The sequence below is a fragment of the Aplysia californica genome, unplaced genomic scaffold (genome assembly GCF_000002075.1).
Source record: "Aplysia californica isolate F4 #8 unplaced genomic scaffold, AplCal3.0 scaffold00060, whole genome shotgun sequence".
Taxonomy (NCBI): domain Eukaryota; kingdom Metazoa; phylum Mollusca; class Gastropoda; order Aplysiida; family Aplysiidae; genus Aplysia; species Aplysia californica.
The window spans coordinates 24971-44210 of record NW_004797330.1 but is presented as its reverse complement, the minus strand read 5'-3'; the positions used below and the strand labels follow the sequence as shown (position 1 = coordinate 44210).

At 39.4% G+C, this 19240-nt stretch overlaps 1 protein-coding gene across 1 annotated transcript in view; it reads left to right on the top strand.

Moving 5' to 3' along the window:
• Positions 1-15678, top strand: part of LOC101858392 (probable leucine--tRNA ligase, mitochondrial) — a gene marked incomplete in the record, with an annotated part of 37317 nt that extends 21639 nt beyond the window's left edge. Inside the window, 9 exon segments of the mRNA XM_013079683.2 lie at positions 1897-2063; positions 4145-4318; positions 5598-5689; positions 6933-7023; positions 9687-9850; positions 10633-10710; positions 11872-12021; positions 13172-13240; positions 14728-15678. Coding sequence (XP_012935137.1) covers positions 1897-2063; positions 4145-4318; positions 5598-5689; positions 6933-7023; positions 9687-9850; positions 10633-10710; positions 11872-12021; positions 13172-13240; positions 14728-15012 — 1270 coding nt within the window.
• Between the last annotated feature and the right edge of the window lie 3562 nt (positions 15679-19240).

Sequence of the window (19240 nt, the reverse complement as noted above, 5' to 3'; positions counted from 1 at the left end):
CCCCGACCTCTGCGCCTCTCCGAGCGTCTGTCAACTTCAAGCATGTCCATTCTGAGACGTTGTCCTCCCAGAAAAAAAAAGAAGAAAAAAAATTTCGTTTTTCCTCACGTGTTTTTCTATTCTGCTATAAAATGGCAAGCAACAACATGCGTACAATGAAAATCAAATTGGTGTGTCAGATATGTGTGTGTCGGTTCGAAATTTGACACAACATCGCCTTTGGTCTGCTGCTGATCGGACATATGTGTCCGCTATGTGGGTGGTTGATGGGTGCTCAGCACAGGTAGAATTCTGTGGTGCTCAGGTATGGTTTGCTCCTTCTTTCGCAAGAGATGCCCCTGAGTCTACAAAAGCAGCTCATCTTTTTGGATGTTTATCCACTCGATTTCTATCTGTAAGGGTTCTCAATTAATAGGTGCACAGAGCACATTATTCTAGACAGCGAGCCTAGAATAAAGTTTTTGTTTCTCTATTTTTGATCTTCATTTTTTTTACATTGCTGTTTGTTGCTGTCTGTGCAACCCTGAAATATATTTCAGGTCTTCTCCCGTCATCAGTTAATTCGGAGGTCCCATCTCTACAACCTTTACAGTGTTGAAAGGGGTGTTAAACCTCTACAATGACTAACCAGTGACCACTGCTCCCAACTAATTGAAGCAATGGACTTTTCTGATTTTCACGGACCGCCCAATCGAAATCACTTGTGCTGAGTTGTCTGTGTTTAGTTTTTAGAGATCCCAGCTGGTTCCTAACCTGCTGCTAAGACCTATTGTTCGCTCTTTAATTGCTTCTGAATCTTTACCTTGTGTTAATGCCTGTCGAATTTTCTGGTTTCCAAGTGTCTTAACCATAGTAGATTATTAGATAGATCGTTCATTACATTATGCTGAATTTAAATTAATTCGTATTGTTTCATCACTAGGTGGCGTTACCTTATATGTCCCAAGTTTTTATCAAATCATTGTTGTAGATGGGGTTTTTTTTCAGGATGGCTTTGATGGCCTATTGGTAAAGCTACCGGACCCGTAATCGTGAGATTGCAGGTGTTGGGGTTCGAGCGTTAGCTCGGTTCGATGGGAAAGACACTTTGTTTTGTTTTAGTAGAGGTTTTACGGCGCTCGCAACTGTGTAAGGTCATATGAGCGCCAAGGGGTGGATGTCAACAGAGAAGTCCTTACAGGGAATCAGACTTACTCTGCTCACCTCTCTAGCTTCAACAGCACAAAGTCTGCTTCGACTATCAAGGCACCCCGGAAATAGCGGGTCACAAGAGCGTGACAAACATACAAAAGAAGTAGAGGAAAATGACGATTGTACGGATTAGGAAAGAAAAAGCAGCAGTTCCCCTTGTGTAGTTCAGGCACAGTTATGAGCATGACATTGTTGGATCAGCCCATTTACCATTCTCCTGTGCATTAGAACGAGAAATGTCTCCCCTTTGGGAATGGCCTATGCCACGCTGTGACACTGTGAGCGGGATCTCCCCCCTCCCCCTTTCTTTCTTTTTCTGGCGTAAGTGGCTTCGTGGATTGCAAGCAAGGTGGGGAGGATGAGGGGGTCTGACACGAGTGGCTTCGCAGATTGCTAGTTGTTGTGGACTTGAAGCTTAGGCTAGACTCAACTTATCATGCTGGTGATTTGAGGCTTGTGACTTGAACTAGGGGTTTTGCGAGCACAAGCGGGTTTGCTACCGGGGTACAGCTCTACCGTTTGGCTCTGTCCTTTTAAGATGGACGTCAAACTCGAAGGATCCGCCTCTTTTATAACCTAATAGTGTTGATAGGGGCTTTAAAACTATACCATTTCAACATTAACAAATATTTTGTTCAAAGGTTTTCTAGATATCTAGATTCTGAGTGAATTGCATTGATAGGTATCTGATTTTTTCCCGGCCAGATGTGGAGGTCCTGCACAGAGAGAAACAGACACAATGGACACATTTGTAGATTCAACGTGGTACTTTCTCCGCTATCTCGACCCTCGGAATGATGAGCAGCCTTTTAATCCCTCTATAGCCAGAAAGTTCATGCCTGTGGACTTGTATGTTGGCGGGAAAGAGCATGGTAAGGGAATGCCTTTCTGCGATGTCACTCTTGGTCTTGTCTTGTACATGAAACTCCACAAGGACCAGGAAAAACTTTGAACCGTGAATTTTTTTCAGTGGGGTCAAAGTTTTTCCCAGTCTATTTTTACCTGTCTCCACCTTTCCCTGGGATTGATAACAGCATTATGCCTCAGTAATTCTTACATTCCTGAAAGTTTCCTTTTTTGACAACTTGACAACATCCCTTCTTTCTTTTATCCCAAAGTATTCTGAGAAGGACATTGTGCAAAATCTTGGCTGATGTTTCTGTATTAACTTTAATTTCCTCTGGTGATATTCCGTATATATATATATATATATATATATATATGGGTCTGCTGCTTTGCTTATTTGCATACTATTGATTGTCTTTATACCTGTGTCTGTGGTGTAGCGGTTAGGCGCTTCGTCATCAAATGCAGAAGACCTGAGCTGGATTCCTGTTTGGAGAATATTTTTATTGAGCTTCTCGGTCTTTCCACTGGGATATTAATTGTAACCTCTCACCCTGGGTTGGCCCTAACACTTAACAAGAAGGATCTTTGTCTCCAGGTGAGATTTCAGAGGCTACTGCCGAGCCTGGTTTATTCAGAAGTGGGCATAATCCCAAAACATTCAGCTGGTACCTCTCTGTCTGCACAAATACTGTGTGTCTTGCCTCCTTTGTACATGACACAGACGTTCCCAGTCTGGTGCTTCTTCTGGCTGACACGGACATGGGGCTCCTTGCCTTTATGGCCTCCTCCCACTTTTTCTACAGGTTGATCCATGGGACCCCATCTCAGTGCTTTTCTGCGTATATTTGCTATCTATTTTCTTCATGTGAACCCGATCCTTCACCGTCTTTTCTATCTTTCCACTTAACAATGAAAGGCCAGGCTTAAGATAGAGGTATCTATTGAAGTTGATCTTTTGCCGTTCACTGATGAAACTTCTTTTGAGTTTTATTGCTTATGTTGTTGCTGCTGAGTGCTAGTTTCCTGATAGTTTAGTATAATCCGCATCTCAGCAAGAATACATTAGGATGATTGTAATACTGAAAAGAAGTAGAAGACAAAGACCACATCCAAGTGCCCTCCAACCACCTACTGATGACTACCTGATATGTAAATAACTTTATAAGGATGCATTTATGGAATAAAGGGGGGAAAGACTGAGTTTTTATTTGTTATCTGAATAGACAATGTTTGAAAACAGTTATCTGGTAGCTTATCCTGACATCTGTGTACACTAGCTCCCATCTAAATATTTTAAAATTCATGAATGTGTGAATCTCTTTGGTGAGGTATAAAATAGGGAGGTTCATCTAGTGTTGAGCCAAGCGCTAAATATATTTATCTCTTTATGTCTATTATATATTCTCTTTGATGGAATTCTTTTGTATTACAAATGAATAACTTTTTCATTCACATATTTTTGCTCATACCCAAACAATCGGTAACTTTGTGTTTAATCCCTTTGAAATAGATGGGGTTATTACTGTAGTTATCAGTTCCATTCATGTGGAATTTTTCTCTTTTCGTGTTTTATTTTCAAAAGAAATTTCCATTCTACTTACACCAGGCCTTCAACTTGAAATGAGGGATATGCAATGGATATTCAAATTGATGACTTGAAAAACAAAATTAATAGTCTGTGTGTTAGGGAACTGAATTAGTTTTTATCTATTTTATAAACCTGACTTGACTGTAGTGTAGACAATAAATGTATTTTTGAAATATGCATACTGGATGCAGTTTTCTCTCTGTTGTAATAATGTGTCACTAATGCTGTGAATTATAAACCTATAGCCTTGACTTCTTGATTCGCTATACATTGTACAACTCTATACAATGAGCAATTGGTGGGCAATCAAATGAGGCCTGCTCATGGTACTATTATTTTTACTATGCTCATCTGTGCCTGGTAAAATGTAATTTTTATAATGCTGATTTGAGACAAAATACAACCCCTATTGCTTTTTCAAACCCTTTAATTTTTTTAAAAGTCAAATTATTTCTTGAAAAAAAAAAATCTACCAAAAACTAAAGCGAGTCTCACTCTCACCTTTTGTGTCTCCAGCATTGCTTCACCTGTACTTTGCCAGGTTTGTGTGCCACTTCCTGCACTCCCTTGGCCTTTTGGAACAGCGTGAACCATTTGTCAACCTGCTGACCCAGGGCATGGTCAAGGGGGAAAGCTTTAGGGTGAAAAGCTCGGGGAAATATGTCCCTCCACACTATGTGGACCTGTCAGGTTAGTTTTTTTGTTTTAGTGTTTTACAGAGCTTGCAGCACAATTAGATCAAATGAGTGCCTAAGATTGGAGTAACAAACACAAAAAAGAAGGAGGAGAGATAAGGACAACAGATCGCGACCTCAGTGCTTTCTTGTCGTATCTCCATTTTTAATAACAGTGAAAACAGTTCATAACGAAAAGTGAGCTTAAGAAGAAGTCACATTTTCACTGTTAACGAAAATGGAGATACGATGAGAAAGCACTGAGGTCGCGAGACGTTTGACAGGAAAAGAGCAAACCACACTAGAGCACCTGCCTACCACCCACTGTCAGTTTAGTGTTGCTCGTGTGGACGGGTGTTTCTTGGGAGACTTGTTAGGTAAATTTGAGTTCCCTGACTTGCCAATGGAGACATTGGGAAGTCATGTGATCCTTCCGCCTGAAAGGATTCTGGACTATTAATAATCACTTTTACTTTTTTCTGTTTGGATACTGGTAGTAGATGAACACCTTAGGAAAATGTATACCCCTGCCCCTTCCCATCCCCTTCCGTGTGTACCGTATTTCTTTCACTTTACTTGGATGCCTCAATTATAAAATCAGTTGTGAAGAGCAGGCATTTTTCTTTAAATCCATTGGGAACAGCTCAGAAAATTATGTCCCTCCCCCAGGTTAGCAGAGTGTTGGACAGCCTTGAATTGCAGATAGATATTTTTAAAAGACTGAATGTTCCACCCTCCCTTTTCAAGTTCCTGTACCTAACCTTTCTGTACATAAAATTAAAACCTTGCTGCCCATTAATTGAAGGTTATGTGGTAAGGTGAAGTGCAAAGGGAACATAACTCTCTCCTCTGTGCATAGATAGGTTGACAGTGTTCCCATAGATAGATAAAAAGAAGAGTTGCTTTTCTGTGTTAGAAGTGCTGGAGGTGGTGCCACTAGAGCTGGCGGTAGTAGTTGTGTAAGCGATAGTAGTAGTAGTAGTGGTAGTAGTAGTAGTAATAGTAGTACTGTCAAACCTGTGTAAGATGACCACCCATTGTCAGGGAGAAAAGTGGTGTAAGACATGTGGCTGTCTTACGCAGGACTGATCGAAATGAAGAAAACAAACCATTCCCATCTAAAGTCCCTATCGAAAGTAGCCGCACTGTTCTTGTTTTTGTTGCTGTTGTTTGTATTTTGTTTGTTATTGTTATTTTGTTGATCGAGCAAGAGTGAGGATAATAGGATAGTTGTGTTGTTAAATTGTTGTTGTAGTCAATATGACAGTGACATTCTTGTCTATGGAACTTTTCAGGGGAAGTACCAGTGGAGGCAGGAACAGGAGAGGAGCTCATAACTGAGTGGGAGAAAATGAGCAAAAGCAAGCACAACGGTGTCAACCCAGAGGTGAGCTGTGGGTGGTTGGCGGGTGCTCTGGTGTGGTTTGCTTCTTCATTTCCATCAAACATCTGTCGTCCTTATCTCTCCTCCTTTTATATATTATGTGTTTGTTACTCTCTTGTTACACCTCTTATCTTCGGCACTTGTTATGACCTTGTTTCTGTAAGTGTATAAACGTATGACACAGGCTTTTTTGTGAATTGACCACGTCATGAGACAAATGATGGGGATTTCATGCACTAAACACATGGCCCTTTTAATCAAAGTGCTAAAGAATGCAGGACAAAAGGCAGAGTGGATGTACTGAAGTAGTATGATAAATTTGATGGTTAAGTATGTGTTAAAAATGTGATATTTTGACCACATTAACCCCTTCGTTGCCTTATGAGGTAAGCGTAATTTTTAGCGCTGTACCGTACCAAGTATGTCGCGGAAGTTGGCAAAATTTGCAGCTCCTGGTTGCCTATATGACATTACACGTATGTCCGCTAATAACCTGGCTCTTATTCTTCTGTATGGAGTTTTAGCGACAAGCACTGCGTAGATTCGTATTCGAGAATAAAAGACACACATATCGGTACCAAATATTTGCTAGTATTTCTTTACTGCTGGGCTTGCATGCGATCAATAAACATAGTTCTAGGCTTGCAGGCTGCCGTGTGCTCTCGTAAAACGCAAACATCGAAATTACTTTAATAAAAAGGCTAATAAATTCACTTTTTGACTTAAATTTGAAGGTTATTCGAAATTATGAGTAAGATGGGAGGAAATGGGGAATAAGAAAAGTGAGAGAAGTGACACAATCGAAGACCCGGTGTCCCAAATATGTCATGAGTGTGCTAGATCTAGACCACGTGTCCATTAACACTGAGACATTAGGCTGCTGTCCTGGGCAATGAGCTCAGCTGAAAATCAGTGCTGACATTAGGAATGTATACCCCCTGGCAACGAAAGGGTTAAGAGCCACAACACAGTTCTTTAATAGAAACTCTAGAAAGCAGTCTAGATCTAGTTGAAGGGACAAGGGCAATTGGAAGGCAGATGCTACTATTACTATTTGACTGACAACATAGAGTCAAGGACTGCAGGATCGTTAGAACAGTGCACCAGAGCAGCCAACAACCATAATGAGTATGGATCATTGCATGTGAACCTCAGAGGTCGCTGAGGCAGAGAGGATTAAGTGCTTGATAAGTTGTACTTTTACACTGCAGCAATTCAACATTCTTTTTTTTTTTTACTTTGACAGGACGTTCTGGCTGAATTTGGTGTTGACTCAACCAGGTTGTGTATTTTATCCAACGTGTCTCCAATGTCAGACAGAAACTGGTCTAAAATAGGTAGGATTATTTCCCTTTGCCAAGTATTCCAAACTCTGTATGGCTTATTGTTTTGCAAATTAAGTAGGATTATTTCCCTTGGCCTGATATTCCATACACTGAAAATACATTTTCAATATTGTCATCTAAGATACGAAAGCCTATTTTATAACTTCTCTTCACAGTCATTTCACACTGTGTTAGATGATTCATTAATATCCCTTTGAACATTGGGAAATTATTCAAAAGATGGGACCATATCCAACTGGACAGAGCAAAGTGGATGGAAAGCCTTGAAAATGCCCGAATCAAACTACAGTCAAACTCTGTTTTACCACCAATCTAGGGACACGACAAGCATGAAGTTGGCGATATAGCGGGACTGGCTTTATAACAGGGTTTAAATGCTGTCATGTTAAAAACGCTGACTGCCCAGTAGAGATGGGCAGGTACCGGTACCCAGTACTGGAACTCCCGATTCTACCGGAGGAGGTGTCCGTACCGGCACCAGGCCTCCAATACCAGCTCTGGGAAGGAGCCGGCACCAACGGTTTTTTACCGGGCCCCGGAAGTGTGCAGTGTGAAGGCCTAGGCCTAGGTCTAGCTGCTGTGACGTCAGATGCACCTCTCAGCTGGTGACCTTGATACATGATTTCAGATTCAAAACTAACTAACGACTGCTTATTTTGATATGCTGATTCCAAAAATGAAATCTATTTTTAGCAGCGATTATTATTTTAAAAAGGTTGCGTGCAAAGTTTAATCCGGCGCGGCGGAAAACTTCAAAGGGATTTTGCCTCACAACTCGCCTCTCCCAATTCTGACTTGTGTGTGTGGGGGGGGGGATGCAGGCGGCGCTGATCATTGCGCGAGGCGCGAGATGCACAGTCTCTGACCTCCTGGTGTCACTCCCAGTACCGCGGTACCGGTACCGGTACTGGCGGTTCTCGACACCCAGTGCCGGGAAAGGACCGGCACCAACACTTCTGCCTAGTGTCAAAGGAAAGGATTCTATTCTGTCATGTTAAAAACGCTGACTGCCCAGTGTCAATGGAAAGGATTCTGCCATGACTAGATGAAGGGTAATATTATAATAAGATATTTTCCTCTGTCCAAAACTTGATGAGATGGCCTTCAGACTTCTTTCTTGTGAGGATTGCTAGCTGACAGTCGTGTGTAGGAGAAAGGGAGATGATCACTGCACAGCTGCTGAAGGGGTACTGTGCACCATGTGTAGTGTTTACCTCTGACAGTGTTGGGCAGACTTTCAACCTGAAAGACTGGACAACTCAATCAGATGGGGGATGTCGGTCTAAAGGTTGTACTGGGTTTGACTGTAAGCTCAAGAATGCTTTGCGGATTCGGTCATCTATATCATTTCCCATGTGCCCACTTTGTATGGCTTATGATCTTCCCTCAGGCTCTGCTAACCTTGTTAGTTCTTATCATTAATTTGTCTCTCGACGCGATGAATTAGGTGCTCGTCAATTTTTGGGCATGTGGAATAAATGGCACTGGTATTGTCTTAAAGCTTTTTAACTTGCCTTGCTTTCAATGAAAAATACGGATCTGTCTCGAATAAATGTCGAGATATTTGCGATTGAAGAAGGGTGGGTTTGCCTGGTTTCTGCTGTAAAATTAGCAAAAAAATGGCTGCCAAAGTTTGGTGACTTCTATAGCTTGAGAGTCCTTGGAATCTGATACTGCATATTTTGCGTGCCTTTAGTCAACGTTTTTCATTAAAATCCACAGAGAAATATGTTTTTTAATGGACTTAAAAGGTGATGAGCCGAAAAACAAAAATTTTGTCAAATTTGCCATACCTGTGGATAAATACAGTTTTCTTTTTTTTTCTTTTTTTTTAATGAGTGCCTGATTTCACCACAATGCCTCGCATTGGAATTTTTTTGAGCTTTTCATCACAAAGTTACTGTTTATGGTTATTCTGGTCAACCATAACATATTACTTTTGCTTTTCAGATTACTGTGTCTGCATGTGATATTTAGCTTGTTTCGTTGTTGACGGGATAGAAGAAATAGATCTATTTCATTTCTTTTTCAATGAGAATGTTGTCCACAGAATGATATCTCGTACAGTTCTGAGTTAAATTTTTAATGGCTGAGTCCCTACATATATGTGGCATCATGGTGAAATCAGGCGCTCATCGAAATAAATATAAGGAAATTAAAAAATCAGACATTTTTGCGCCTGTTGGGCAATATTTATTATTTGAAAAATTTTGGGGTGGCTCAATACCTTTTATATCAATTCAAAAACATGTTTCTGTGTTGATTTTACTGATATTTTAATCTATTTAAAACAAAGTTGAAGACAATGTTTTTCAGAAAAGTATATTTATAATGCGAATAACTCCATATGCCCCAAACATGCTGCCCTTCCCCCCCCCCCTGATTCCACTGCATCGTGACTCACATATTTAAAAGTTTTTTTCTTTCTCTTTTCCCTTTAATGTTACTAAAATTATGATTGAATATTTGAACCGTTGTTTTTTTTTAAAGTTGGTTCTTTAATGTCTTTCCAATGTAACTAATACAACTTGCTTGATATTCAAATTGAGTACCCCGAGGGGCAAAAGGGGGGGGGGATGATGGATAGGTCCATGCCATTTTTAAGTGCTTTTAATTTAAGACTCTTTTCATTATGTTTTGTTTTGATTATTCAGTGTATACAGGTGTGGTGAATTGGCAGCGTAAAATATGGGGTTTGGTCAGCAATCTTCGGAAATATCGACTCGAGGGACCAGGTAACACATCAGATATAATTGATGCTGATCGTGACAACTGGGAGGCTAAGATTGACGAAGCGAGGAACCATGTCGTCAACAATGTGAGCAATAGTCCGTGTGCGGTTTTTGTTTTTCTTCTGGCACTGAACAGGTCTCGCTCTACTAGATGTACACCTTGTCCGTAGGCATGGGGAAACATGGCTGCACTCATATGTGTCATGGCTCTCTGTGAGTGGTTATTTGCTCTTGCTTTTGTCAACAAAAGTCTAGCAATGTTTATCTTATCATCTTTGGGGGGAAGAGGTGGATGCAGAATGCAGTCCTGCATTTTGCTTTGGAGAAAGTTCTTGACAAAGGCAGTAGGACAAAGAATGGCTGCAAATTTGTCTGTCTAAAGTAAATGGAAGGGTAATTTTATTGAATTGCATGTGTGGTAAAAAAATAAATAAAATAGAAATGATAATGGTAAGTACACATGTATCACTTTTGAAACTTTTGTAAAAAAATGTAATGCAATTCAATATAAAGAAGAATGGCAGCTTCAGCCATCCAAAACATTTCTGTGCATCTTTGATCAATTTTTCTTTCCATATTCATTGAAAGGTGAGTAGGTTATAGACTATACATCTGGAGCAGTAGGCTCTTACCTGAATGTTTGAGTGGAAAATAGATAGCATTTTTATAGCGCATATCCCCGCTCAACAGCAGGCTCTATGCGCTTTACACTATATTATGGAACATGAGCTTGATACCTTATAGATCAAAAGTTTCATCAAAACTGCACTTTTGCCTTGTTTCAAAGTCAACCTGTTAAATTTTTCACGAAACATTTTTAATGATTATTTGTTCATTTTTTACCATTGCCTTGTTTGTTGTGCTACAGGTTAACTTCCAGTTTGAAAGAACTTTCCACATCAATGCTGGAATCTCACGGCTGCACTCATATGTGTCATGGCTCTCTGTGAGTGGTTATTTGCTCTTGCTTTTGTCATTTGTTCATGCCCCGTTGCTTTTCTGAGACTGTCTTGTGCCTCACTTATTTCAAAAAATACAGTTGTGACATCTGGTAGTAGTTTTTGTACTATCATGGACAAGTGTTACCACAGCCATGATTATCTATAGTGTTATAACTAAATCATTCGTTTGTCATCTTGAAACATTTCGTTGCTCTACTTTGATGGAGAAAAATGGAAAATATGCATTTCGGTGGAAATAGTAAAACTGACCATTTTTCACTTAAAAATATGCAGCACTGAGGTCAGCATTCCCATTGCTGCTAGTTCACTTTTATTCTCCACACTTACTTTATCAACATCTGACCTTGTGAAGTTGAAGCTTGTGGCTATTATTTGTGGGCAGTAAAAACCTATTTTACTAACAGTAAAAGTGTGTCTTACCAAAATGATGGCGTACTAGGAGAGACAGATGTGAAGGGCTTTTGTCCTTATTATTTGTTTAGGCTTTTTGGAAGTTAAGTGGTGTTTGAAAGTGAAAGGGATGTCTCTGGATTTTCCATTTGGTAGTGCGACCAACATCTTTGAACTATGACTTTCTCATGTCTTTGATTGATGATATGAGTTCTCTTAAAAAAGTCCTGAAACTGTTTTTTTCTATATTGTATAGATATATATTGTCCAACCAAATGCACAATATAGCCTTATTAACAATATAACCTCAGCTTTTCAATCACAGTAAACTGATACCACGATTGTTAAAGCGGGTGGTTGGAGGGTGCCTTTGGTTGGTCCTACCTCTTTACTTTCTCTTTGTTGTTTCTGTCTCTCTTACTTTTTCTCTGCACTACATGACCATTATTGTGTCTATGTGCTTCTCTTTACTCAAACAAACAAACACTAAGACAGGACAGGGCATGGCTTTTATCATTACAGGCAAAATGTTCATGGTCACTGCAGCAGGATGAAGGGTTTTTTCTTCTCATGATGATTATGGAAAATAGAAATATGGGTACCTTGGGGAAAAAAAACAGTCTACATTCCTGTATGAACAGGCTCTTACGATAAATTGTATGGGGTTAATATTTCATGTGTCTCTTTAAGTTTTGTATGAAATGTGAGATGGTTCAAGTTGATTCACAGTTTACACGTTTGTATTCACATGACAGAAAGTACCGAGAGAGGTGGCCAGATCCAGCAGAGCCTATGAGAGAGCTGTGGGTGACCTGGTGGTGATGCTAGGAGTGATGGCTCCTCACTTTGCCTCGGAGTTGTGGGTGGGGCTTGCCGATGTGGCTCAGTACGACACACACAGCTGGGTAGGAGCTCTTTGAGCTGCTCAAGTTTTGGGAGTTTTGTTTGTTTATGAAACATACTCCTTTTATGAAAACTGTTCCTTTTAATTTAACCTTTAATCTGGCAATTGCAGAAAATAAAATATACCTCAATTAACGGGAGGAGCGACCCTGGGTCAAGCTATGCCAATTGAGATGTTGGCTGATTTTTGAAGGTCAACCAGTTCTTTGTCCAAAAAAAACGTAGAGACAATTGAGAAAATCTTTATTCTTGTTGTAAATTTCCTTTGAAAACATGAGGGTGGGTTAAAATGTAGTGAATTTTCACAATAACTGTCGTTTTTCTCAAATGTCTTTTTTTTGCTGGTTTTCCTCTACTCCTTACTCAGTTTTTATCCTTGTGACATGGAACTTTCAGGTAACATAGATGATAAGGCTGCCATTAATGTAACAGAGATATTTGCGAAATCCCCCCCCCCCCCCCCCCCACACTTTTCCATAAACTAAAACTTAGAAAAGGTCTAGACATTGGGAAAATCCTCAGATTTTTTTTTCTTTTACATTTATTGAGAAATAGTCTCTGTTACATTGATAGGGACTAGTTCAGGTATACTCTCACCAAATTTGGTCTGTAAATAAGAAAGCCTTAGGGATTTGAAATGTACTGTTTATTTTCAAGATGGCGATCATTTCCATAGCAACCATTGTAGCTATGCAAAAATACAAGTGTGTATCAAGAGATTTTTTATGCCTAATGTATATATATATGTGTACTTAGATTTGATCTCGGACAATAGACAAAGAAAATGGAGCCCCATTAAGAACTTCATTCACCTCTGTGAGTTACATAAAACATTGTCCAAATGTTCTTCGAACAAAAAGTGTTTTCATTTCAGTGACAAGTACCAGTTTCAGTGTACTGGGTATGTCTTTCCAAATAATTGACAATGAAAATACAGTTTATTAATAATGGAACTCCATAAAGTTCTAAGTAAGCACTTTTCTGTTGCGTAGAGTATAAATTTTGTATGTCTCATAGAAAATTTGTGTTGAAATGTTCATCATAAATTGTGATTTTTTTCCTATGTAACTAGATCTATCTGTCATATAAATTATTTTGACATAATTTAAATTATACCTTGAAAAATTCTTTTTCCCCCTCTCTTTGCTGCAGAATGATGGTGTGTTAGATCAAACTTGGCCGTCACTTGATGATGATTTTATGATGCCGCTGACATATAAGGTATACTTCTGTCTTTCTAACTACGTGATAATAATTTTACTATGGCATCGGATTGGCAGTACAGTAGAACATGACTATAGCGGCAACCGCTACAGCAGGACCATCCCTACAGCGGGACCTTACCGAAACCCCCGTTTTTTTTTTTTTTATATATAAACTCAATTACCTGTGCTCGGGTTTAGCGGGATAAGGAAAGGCCGAACTCAGATACAGCGGGAGAGATCGAGCAAGGTTTAGCTGGGGGGAAGGGGTTTGGGGGACTTTAGGCGGGTTCCAAGCAGGCAGTCAGCAGTGCAGCGTTGTGATTGGTCTGTCCAGTGATGAGTGAGATGGGGCAGGCGGCAGAGAGAGATGGTGAGGAGAGACGCGTTACGTGGGCCAATCCAAAAATGATGTGCCGGAGCTTAGAGGTTCAGTATGAGAGCGTGTAGGCCATAGCTCTAGGCTAGACCAAAAAGTAAAAGAAGAGGAGAGCTTGTTGTGTGTAATTACTGATTAATTGAAATGTGATCGATGCTGCTCGAGCATACGCTCGCGTCCACTTCATCAGTTCTACAGTAGGACTGCCCGTACAATAGACAGCACAAGCAACAAGACCGAGGAAAAAATGACAAAGACAAAAGGAAATGCTTCTCACTCGATTTAAAGGCCGAGATAATTAACGAAATTTACATGACAAGGAAAACTAATCTAAAGCGCATGTTTTATTGATATGGAAGACAGGTAATCATGTGGATTTTAATAAATTTTTTTATATTTTCCCCTTTGCACTCCTGTAGCGGGAACTTGCCTACAGCGGGATTTTTCTTCTGTAACCAAAAGCCCCGCTTTAGCCGTGTTCTACTGTATAGTTAACTTTTCACAAAGTTAGTGCCACCATGCAGTAGACTGCGCCTCTCTCTCTGTTTTTCTCTTTCTCTCTTTCTTTCCCTCTTTCTTTCTCTCTCTCTCTCTCTCTCTCTCTCTCTCTCTCTCTCTCTCTCTCTCTCTTTCTCTCTCTGTCTCTCAAACACACACGCGCGCACACACACACTCATACACACACACTTATAATGAATAAACTTACAATTTACAACTTGTTGGAAAAGATAGGTAACTTGTTTAACATTTACAGTACCGAAGGCTCATATTTGAAAAACCCTTAAGTACCGCACCAGTTTAGAACACTGAAGCCATGGTAAATATTTTTTTAACGAAAAAACCTTCGTAACCCAAGAAACACGCTTTAAAAATTCACAGAGGTTTATCAACCCTTCAGCTATCATATAGTGACTTCCTTAGGTATTTACTTCAGTGCAGTGAGTCCATTCGTTGTTTAATTATGTTTAGTGCGCCTGGTTGAGTTGGCGACTAAAGTCACCAGCGGTAGTAAGTGCATACTACAGCCTGGCGACGGTACTAAAATAAAAGTGTTAACATATCTTTTTTTATAAACGTCACAGCAAATTCACAATGCATTATTTCTTTTTTTTTCTGTCTATACAAAGGTGAATGGAGTTCAGATCTCGGAAGTTGGAGTTCCTTTTAACAAGTTTGATGAGCTGGATGAAGACAGTGCCTTCTCCCTGGTTTGTCAAGATCCAGTGTACAGAGACAAATTCAACTCGTTACTCATTACAAGCAAAAAGTTCAGTGTGAACCAAGGTCATAAAGCTACCCTCAGTTTGAGGATTCCCGATTATGATTTCGATATCAAAGCGTCAACCACTGCTGAGAAAAGAAAACAAAAAAAGAAGCTAAGCAAACAGAAGAAGAAACTGCACACTTTGTAAAGTATTACAGTGTTTAGTTATGTTTATGTGAATTAGAGCACAGGCAAGTGGAGATAATAGCTCCTCTGTCAATGATGACGATGACCAATACAGCCGCAGAGAAGAATATTTCTCCAGTGAAATGTAAGAATTTGAAGAATTAAAGGTTGAGATGACTTGTAGCTTCTGTTGTGGCCGATGATACCAGTTCTGGCAGAGAAAATTTTGCCACATTTTGAACAATTAATTGGTTCTACTTCCACTTGTGGATGTGTGCAACGTGTGGGTTTCTCTTGGTTGCAGCATTCCTCAATCGTGAAGCCTCATATGATGTGCCGTCCACTGTGACTGCTGCTCTCCAGCTGGGTCTGTCAGGAGCTTGGCTCTCCCATGTCGAAGTATTTATGTTGAAGTCCTTCAGTTGATATAGTGTTAACTCACTGGAGACGTTTCATGCAGCATTTGCGAGCACCAATATTTTCCTGAGAGGCGGTTCTCGCACCCCCTGCGAGCACAAGTTTCGCGTTTTCTCCTCGGTAAAGTATGCGCACAAAAGCTGTGTGAACTGTCTCTTACTGTGCAACCGACCTTTGTTTCATTTCGTGCGAAGTTTCACAGTTCAGTTTTAGTAAGAGTTTTACGGCACTCGCAACGCAATAAGGTCATATAAGTGCAGAAGATTAGATGTTAGAAGAGAGTAGCAAAGACAAAAAAGGAGAGATCAGGATGAGAGTTGTTTGATAGGAAAGAAGGAACAAACCACACCACAGCAACCGCCCTCTTGGCAGCATGAAAAACAAACATTTTTCAAGAGTTTGAGTTTGATGACTTTGACAGTTCAGAAAATTCTGATTATGATATTTTAGACCTTGGAGATCCTGATTTCAATGTAACTGAGCATCAAAGCATTGATTCTGATAGAGAATGTTCTAGATCTAAAATAGGCTTTCAAATAAAAGGTATATATTATAGCTTTCTGATTTTCTTTTAATTCTAATTTTTAAAATGTATGAAAATGCCAGTCTTTTTCAGTATGTCTGTTTCATGGGGTAAGCAGCTATTGTCTGTATAGATTCTGAATGAATGCAAATTTCTTGGCAAATTTGGCAGATTTCATGGCTAATTTTGGCATTTTTGGGGGGGCAAATTATGGCAAATTTTTGGGTTGCAATTTTCAAATTACTGCGGGGACATGTTATCTGCTTTTGACTTTGATTTTTGCCAATTACTATAATGCAGTCTATTGCAAACAGGCTATGCTGTGCTGTGGTCTGAGTCGAAGTAAGAAGGGTCTTTTTGTCCTTCATCTCGGCCTAGTGCCCTGATTTAGATAAAATGCAACGCCGTCAATATGGCCTACATTTGGTCCTAAACTTCAAGTTCTTCCTTGATTTTCATGAGCCTGCTTCACAATGAATGTCTTGTGGAGTGAAAGCACAGACATATTTCTGCTACCAGTGAAAAGGGATTGCTGTCAAGTAATGTAGTACTTGTGCCATAAGGCTAGGACTCAATGAAATCTCTGAGTGACTGGTGGTTAGGAGAAAAAAAAAAGATGACATTTAGAAATAATTGCAGTGTGTTTTGAGTTTAAGCACTCTATTTTAATGAATTCTAAAGCCCCTAGCAGCATTTGGTAATGCCATAAGGAACAGAACCACTCATTTAATAAAACACTGAATCAATTAACACCACAACACTGAGGAAGTTTTTATATGTATGTTTCAATGAGTAAGCTAAGGCCGTGATGCTGCAGTGAAACGGTCAAAAAGATGAACCATTTACGTTTCTCTTAATTATTTTTTTTTTCTTTTGCTCGGACTCTGTCATATTTTGTAAGTTGTGTGAAAATAAGTAATAAATTGTTCTCACTTTAAGTCCAAAAAGTGTCTTGCCTCTTGACTATTTTCATGTTTGTATTGACTTTCACTATGTACAAGATTAACAAAATATTGTCAAGATATCATTGTCCAGATTATGGAACTTGATTTTCTTTCTCCATGGACTGCCTTATAACTTTTACACATGTGCTCATCACATTGCACTAACAGCTTGGGTCAGGGGTCAATGAATTCATCTGTTTTGGTCACTGCTGTGCTAATGTTAGTTATGAACTTTACATTATATATTTATGCTGAAGTGTCTGGTGTGAGAAGAACTTTTGTTTGCAGTTACAATGTAAATATTTTCAACGATGGACAACTTCTCACAGTTGTATGCAGCAGGAGTGATACATGTAGGCCTACTCTGTTAACTTGTCCAAATTCTCTTTGGTATTTTTGCTCCCAGGATGTTCACATATAGTGGCAGCATAAGAATAATGGTAATCATATTTTTCTTAGAACCTCGAATGTGATAGAAGAATCTGCCTGTAAGTGTAATCTCCTGGTCATGTATTCTGAGCCCACTGTCATCACTGCTATGCAAAACTTTTTAGACCATTTTTCAAGAATACCATTTGACATTTGAAGTTCTAATTCTAAAGAAGATAAGCCAAACTAAACTACTTGGAGTGATCATCGCATCGACTACAGTAAGAGACTGTTCACAAATGACGTTAGCTAAAATTTGGCCAACTTCTGTCATCTTTCTCAGGAACCCCCCCCCCCCCCAGTTGACGTGAACCAAAATGTACATATGTACATTTAGATAGAACCTGTGCAGGATGCATTTTATATTTACACCTTTGATCTTTATTTTAGATTTAAAAAATTAAAACTGTAATAGCAACAAAGAAATACCTGAACTGTCAAATTATTTATTAACAACTTTAACAAATCAAAATAATTAAAACAAATAGATTGGATATGACAGCTTGGAAAATAAATAAAGCAAACAGATTGGAGTATCATAAAGCTTGGAAAAAATAAATATCAAATAAATCAAAACAAAAAATGAATATTTCATTGTGCATGGCATGCTTTATTTGGCAACATGAAAATGAGAAAAAACGATTTGAAAAAAAAATAAAGTAATTCAAAATTTTGAATTGAGTTGAAAAAAGAATCTTTACAAACAAATTGTAATTAGATTTAAAAGGAAATGAATGTATTTTTAAATCACAGCGAGGCAAAACATCCTAGAATTTAATACTTTTAACCTGTGATGCTTGTAAAAGTTGCTTAAAAATATAGAATCAGCACAAATCACTGACTATTCGATTATATTACACATACATTTTGGCCCAAGGCACTAAATAATCATGATCGTTATTATTATTATTACGGTACAATTATTTAATTACACTTACACAACAAGATTTTTTCTTCCTTTTTTTCACCAACCTTTTAGAGCATCATGGTTGATGTCAACTAAGTAAGTAAGGACCACCACCCCCCCCCCCCCTCACCTTTTGTCAACTTTTCACTGACCACCCCCCTCCCTACTTTTCCAATGAACGAACGTAATGAAAAGATTTAGACGAAGATATTCATTCTTGCTTCTCTTTTAAAGTTCCCCAAAACAGCACGTCTTCAGGCGAATAACCAAAATATTAGTCCTCAATGAATTATCCGCTCTGTTATTGACTAGAGGGATGCCATATCCCAGCAGGATCTGAACCATCGTTACCGATTTGCACTATTCACTATCGTTTGGTAAAGCATGCCCGTGCGTGTTGCAGCGCTGAACAAAAGATTCAGGGAGAAACAGCAAAAACAGAGGGGAAATAAAAGGGTGGGATAAAGCTGGGGGGGGGGGTGAGTACAATGGGTAAAAGTAGTTGTCTCATCAAATGTCGGGTGTTATTTCAAAAGACAAAGTCAGTGGCCCAGTTGGGTCTTGGGTGCTAAAAGACGGGGAAATGAAAGAGGGCAATGAAATAAAATATCAATGTATGATTAGTTGAAAATCAAAGAACGGTGAAGTAGATGTTAACAGGGGATTAGGCCTATATTTTAACTTGAAAGCTTGCAGCAGTGTTGTACATGTACGAAAACGCCGCAAGGGAACATTAATAATAATATTACCTACATAGAAAGTAGGCCTAGTCGAGCTATCTCTGCACTCACCAAGGATATAATATTACATCATGGGGGTGACACACTTGGGGAGGTGACCGTGACTGACGCTTCTTTACAGGTGTCATCATCCAATTTATTGCAACCTTTGACTATAGACTTGACCGAAAGCGTGTGAAATGTGTCCGGTCTATCGCTCTGCTGAGGGCACAAACGGATGAGAAGCAGATCAAGATCGTCCCTCAACGAGAAGAAAGACGGCGGTGGAGTGAAAGTTGGGGCGGGGGAGC